The sequence below is a fragment of the Adiantum capillus-veneris genome, chromosome 10 (genome assembly GCF_014529385.1).
Source record: "Adiantum capillus-veneris isolate H3 chromosome 10, ASM1452938v2, whole genome shotgun sequence".
Taxonomy (NCBI): Eukaryota; Viridiplantae; Streptophyta; class Polypodiopsida; order Polypodiales; family Pteridaceae; genus Adiantum; species Adiantum capillus-veneris.
In genome coordinates, this window is record NC_140940.1 from 65,834,346 (window position 1) to 65,840,707 (window position 6,362).

Genomic DNA, 6,362 nt, shown 5'->3' on the forward strand with positions numbered 1-6,362 from the left:
ATTATTCTAGGGCTAAATTATCTTTCTATTGTGCACTAAGCAATACATACTCTCGGTTGTGTGCTTTGAGCTTTTTCACCTTCTCCAAGCGGTGTGTGCATCCCTGCAACCATAATTCCAACACTCTTTTTGTGTGTGTGTGTGTGTGTGTGTGTGTGTGTGTGTGTGTGTGTGTGAGAGAGAGAGAGAGAGAGAGAGAGAGAGAGAGAGAGAGAGTATTTAACATAGATTTTTATCTCATTTTATCTCTCATTAGAGTGAGAGAGGCTCAACAACATTTAATTCTCAAGATGTGTACTCTTCTTCTTCTTCTCTCCTCTTTTTTTTTTTTTTTTTTTTCCATTAAGCATGTGTGAGTGTTTTGAGTCTGAGCGAGGGAGAGAGGAAATATGAATCATAGTGAGGGGCGCGCTCCCACACACACAGACAGACAGAGACAGACAGAAAGAGAGAGAGAGAGAGAGAGAGAGAGAGAGAGAGAGAGAGACAATGTTTGAAAGAGAAAATGACTGAGAAGGCCAGCATGCAACATTGATGCGCAATTTTCTCTTCAGGAGTGGGCTCAAAAAATTTGTGTCTACCTTACAACAAGGGAAGAGCATGTCGATCACAAGCGACTGCAGTAGTCTCAGACCTGATGACAATGTCAATGTGGCCATCTCTGTCGTCGCCTCCCTTAAGAGTTGTGCTAAAGAAAGAGACCTGCAAAGAGGCAGCAAAATACACACAGACATCATCAAAAGCAGGCTTCTTGAAAGTAATATCTATGTGGGAAACACATTAATTAGCATGTATGCCAAATGTGGTGCACTTGAGAAAGCGCAGCAAGTTTTTGATCAGCTTCCTCTTCACAACACAGTTTCATGGAATGCCCTCATGGTGGGTTATGCTCAGAATGGACATGGATATAAAACATTGAAGTATTTTGAGCAGATGTGGAAGGCGGGGTTTGCACCTGATGCATTTACTTTGGTTTGCATCTTGAAAGCTTGTGGCAACATAGGAGCTTTGGAGAAAGGCAAAGAAATACACGATCACATTGTTAACGAGTATATGTTGGACACGGACACTTTGGTAGCTAATGCACTTGTAGAGATGTATGCTCATTGTGGTGCATTTGGAAAAGCACTTGAGGTGTTCAATAAGCTTCCATTTCAAAGTGTAATAACATGGACTGCACTCATTACAGGATATCTTCGACATGGTTGTTTCAAGGAAGCGCTAAGTTGTTTCAAGAAAATGCAACATGGGGGTTTACTTCCTGATGCTATCACTTTGGCATGCCTTTTGAAGGCTTGCGGGCGCACAGGAGCTTTAGATGAGGGCCAAAAAATACATGCTTTCATTGTGAGAGAGAATGAATCAGGAAAAGATATTGTGGTTTCCAATGCGCTTGTGGACATGTATGCCAAATGCGGAGCTCTCATAAAAGCACGGGGAGTTTTTGATGAGCTTTCGAATTGGGACATAATTTCCTGGAATGCACTTATTACAGGCTATACCCAGCATGCACATGGTGATGAAGCGCTGAATTGCTTTCAGAAAATGCAGCAGTTGGGCTACTTTCCAGACGAGGTCACTTTTACGTGCATCTTGAAAGCCTGTGGCAGCATAGGTGATCTAGAAAAGGGTCAAAAGATACATGTTCAGGTTGCGAGAGAGGGTTGGCTAGAGAAACATGTTGTTGTTGCCAATGCACTCATAGATATGTATGTAAAATGCGGCGCACTCGAGAAAGCACAGGAGGTTTTAAGCAGGCTCCCCATGCGAGACAAAGTTTCTTGGAATTCATTGATTTCTGGATATACCCTACATGGATGGATAAGGGAAGCATTTGATTGTTTTTCACAAATGCAAGAAGCTGGCTTCTCACCAGATGCAGTCACCTTTGCCTGTATCTTGAATGCATGTGGGAGAATAAAAGCTTTGGACAAGGGGAAAGAAATTCATGCTCAACTTTTGAAAGAACATACACTAAACAAGCATGTCATGGCTGCATCTGCGCTTGTAGACATGTATGTCAAATGTGGTGCACTTGAAAATGCTCAAGAGGTGTTTGAAGAGCTTCCAGTTCGTAATTTAGTTGTCTGGACTGCACTATTGGCAGGATATGCTGAAGATAAACAAGGAGATGAAGCCTTTAGCTGCTTTGAAAAACTGCAACTCGAGGGCTTTTCTCCTGACGCGTTCACTTTCTCTTGTACATTGAAGGCCTGTAGCGGCATTGGAGCTACGGAAAATGGTCAAAAAGTACATACTGAGATTGTGATGCAAGGGTCGCTTGAAAAGGATAAGGTTATTGGGATAGCCTTGCTAGACATGTATGCCAGCTGTGGCATGATTGCTGAAGCTCAAGACTTGTTCGATAAATTACCGGCCCAAGATGTTGTCGCTTGGAGTGCGCTTATGGTAGGATATGCCCAGCTTGGAAGAGGCGAAGTTGTTCTTAGTTTGTTTGACAGAATGACAAGAGGAGGCATGGAGCCAGATACAGTTGCATTTACAATTGTTTTGAATATATGCAGTCGTAGGGGTTTATTAAGCAAGGGTCAAACATTCTTTGAAAGTATAAGCAGGGGCTTTGGTTTCATGCCAACTTTGAAACACTACAATTGTATGGTTGATCTGTTTGGCCGTGCTGGCCATTTGGACAAGGCAGTGGGAATAGTAAGTAGGTCTTTGTCATCAAACTTCATAACATGGCATACTTTACTGACAGCTTGTCAAAAATTGGACAACTCAAAGCTTGGAAAGTGGGTTTTTGAAAATGCATTACAGGGCTCCCAAAAGGACTCATCATGTAAGAAATTAAGGCCAGATTTGTGCTAGTGTTTTCGATGCAGGGATAGTTTTTATCATTTGTCGGTGGGAAGCGGTAGAGAAAATGCAATCCTGAAGTCTAAAGGTTCACAACACATACAATCAATAGCAACATGTGGTCATCCCTTGCTGTTGGACTGATGGACAATCAGAATCATGCAGCAACATTTCTGGTAGAAGCAGTCAGCAATTTGTGAAATCACAAAGATTTCTGTGGGCCTTATAGCAGAATTTCCAAGAGCACTTATTGGTGTTCATGCCATCCCCATATGTGAAAATTGGACAATCGAGCATCCCAATTGGACAATCAAGAAAGTCCCAAGTTTGGCTCAAGGGGGCGACTTGTAACCTATAAGTGGTGCTTTACTATGAGGCTTGCATAAATTGGCTACACCGGAGGTGCCTACACCTTAAGGTTTTGAGGTCTAGATGGCTAGACCAATTTGAGGAAACCTTGTAGTTAATCGCGTATGTGCAAGGACAACACTTGGATGGGTGACCTCCTGGGAGGGCGCTGCCCCAATTCCATATTACATCAATGGCCTTGCGAAACAAGTTCCATGCGGAAATGTCGGAAGTTCTCCTGCGTGCAGCACTCAACTGCTTCACTTAGTAAGACAGTGCTCTCATAAATCTCCCACTGTTTGTGATCGTGTCAAATTCCATGAGCATAATCATGCTTGACAATATGTTGTACAAATAGCACACCAAATTGTCCATGCCAAAAATAAAACTGCCAGAGACTCAGAAGATCAAAGACTGAAAATAGAGTCAGCAGGGATCGAGAAGCGCGTGCTTCCCACATGTGTGAAGGATGAAGAGGATGGCTTTTCAGTCAAATTTAGAGAACGATAGCTTCTCATTTACACCGAGAGTCAGGACATCCTTTGTGCTCATATAAGGAGCATTGTATGCCTATTTTGTTGCAATCTGGGTTTGCTTGGTCTTGGCTCTATTCCAAGGGCATGCTTTTCTCAAACCGTGCCATGGGTGGAAGAAATTTTTCTCTCTCTCTCTCTCTCTCTCATCGAAAGGTAGTGCCATAGTTTGCCTCTCATAGTCTGCAAATGTAGACACCTTGTTTTGATGTGCACAGGCTTGGGATAGTTTGCCTCTCATAGTCTGCAAATGCAGATGCCTTGTTTTGATGTGCACAGGCTTTGGATGAATAATGATCCCTTGAAAGCTGCAAGGTCCAAGGGAGTACTTGCTTCGGCTATACATGAATTTTGTGTGCAATGTGTGCGTGTGCTGAGGGGTCTACATAGAAGCTAATGGAGTGTGAAAGGAATGCACAACACAATGTTTTCAATTCCAAAGTGGACTGAACATAGACGAGCTATAAGCAACACAGATTTGTGGCTGTTATACTAAATAGCACTTCAAGAAGAGCTTGTCAATGGCAAGCACAAAAGTTCTCTGAGTAAGCTAATTGTGTTGGCCTTTAAATAATAATCTCCATCTTTCTGCAATTGAAGTGGGGCGTTACAATGCAGCAACATGGTGAAGTTATTGAAAACTAAAGCTTGGTCAATTATTTGACAACTTCAACAGTTGCAGTGAACTTCGAAAATCATGCTACACTAGTCTTATAGTGGCATGCAGCTCACTAGAAAGCTCCAAAATGCCAATTGCAACAAGGTGAAGACTCATGTTGGCATTTTAAGTGAGGATGTTTGAGAGCATAAACACCTTGATTCATAATGATATGCAAGACAATTATTCCTTGGAATTGAAGGTAACTTGAAGAGCACAGTTTGTGCTTTGATTACGCTCGAGGTTTATCTAGATGGTGGGATGATAGCATGCAAGTGCATACAGATGAAAAACCTTGTCATAACAATGTCAAAGTAAAATGAGAAGGTGGAGCCAAAACTTAGAGAGAGTCTACTCTCAATGTAGCTTGCTAAGTGGCAAGAGCCACAGGAAGGTACTTCAAGATCCATGCATGTTGCATGCACACAAGCAAGAGCCAAATTCTATGCTTTAAATAGAAACATCCACACGTTGAGTATGATTTGCATTGGAAGAGTGGCCCTTGCACAAGAAGATTTAGAAATTTTCTCATGTAGGAAAAGGGAGTTTTTCTCAGTGTTTTTCATACAATGCATAACATCATGAGCTTCTCCTCGAGAGGCACCGCATACCTAGCTAGGTATGCGGTGCCTCCCTCACAGAAGCTCATGATGTTGAGGTAAGTCACAATGTAGGAAATATTGTGAGAATTTGTCCAAAACTTCTTGTGTTGAAAGAGGGTTGTAAAACAAGGTGATCATGTTGGCCTTCTACAACAAAGAAAGCTTAAAGGAAAGGAAGTGACATGGAAGGGACTCATTTACAAACTTCAAACAAATAGTTGGCATCATAAAACAAAGAAAGGATGAGGAATTCACATAATCCCTTAAATGAGGGACACATTCACACATTTAAAGTAAGGCAAACAAAAATTTGTAAGCCTTTCTCCTTCTCCTATAAGGTAAGTTGTAGCATGCCAATAAATAACATGAATGATCACATTGGCATTACATAACATCAGATGAGAAGTAAGTCTTACATTAGGGCAAAAGAAATATATGAGACTATAAAGAAGGGACCCATTGACAAACTGAGACAAATAAAAAGGAAGTGATGTGAGGCTATGAAATGAGGAGGACCCATTACAAACTAAGAAACATAGAAGTTTTTAGTGCTTCACATGAAAAGGTTGTATTAAAAATGATTGAATATTCAAATGTCTCTTCTTCAAGGCTTGTTTTAGAAATCCAAGAAAACATTGGCTTGTTGGGCATTGTGCTGGCATTTTCAAAGTGTAAGAAAGATCTTGAATAGAGACATTAGCAAGGAGGGAGATGAAGGGGAAAGCTAATCTCACACCCCTTTTACACATCATATACCACGACATAGTAGCCAAAAATTAGCTCCATAATAGCATTCACGAAAATCTTTTTTCCTAAGTGACTGGGTTTCCTACTTGTAAAGATGCAACCTGGGAATACTGATAGAAATTTCCAAATTTGCAAGATTTCTGAACCATTTTCTCATACATTTCACCAATTTTTCTTTCCTGTACCATAGTTTGCGATTGGCCAATCTCAAATCTCAACTGGCTCAAGGTGAAGATGAGGCAAACCTTCCATGGCTCCATTCTTTGAGCCACAAAATTGGTCTAGACTCCACTTGGAAGGGGTTCAAAGTTGGAAGCTTTACAAAATATCGTAGGCTCGAGGATACATTTGAGACTGAGTAGACAGGGCTACTAGTTACCAATGAGCTATATAATCATGATCTTCGGATGCTTTTTGAGTGGTTAAGAAACTATTTCATAGATAAAAATTCAATATTCCAAGTTTTCAACTTTGTACTAGTTTGATTATGTTTGCCTCTTCTAGGTAGCTATGTATTAGTTCCTCACTTTAGTCTTTAGCGTTCGTTAGGCTTTTAGGGGGATTGTAGAGAAAAGGTGCAATTTGTGAGCCGTTGATGTAGACCTTGCGGATGGTGGACACATGTCCTCTTTGGTTGAAAGGGAAGGTTTTATGAAG

The 6,362-nt window shown here is 41.2% G+C and overlaps 1 protein-coding gene across 1 annotated transcript; it reads left to right on the top strand.

The window, feature by feature from the left end:
• Nucleotides 1-347: 347 nt before the first annotated feature.
• On the top strand, nucleotides 348-4,834 carry LOC147448975 (pentatricopeptide repeat-containing protein At4g13650-like). Its single transcript, XM_086521366.1, has one exon. The coding sequence runs from the start codon at nucleotides 535-537 to the stop codon at nucleotides 2,827-2,829; it is 2,295 nt and encodes a 764-aa protein (XP_086377492.1). The 5' UTR covers nucleotides 348-534; the 3' UTR covers nucleotides 2,830-4,834.
• The last annotated feature ends 1,528 nt before the right edge of the window (nucleotides 4,835-6,362 follow it).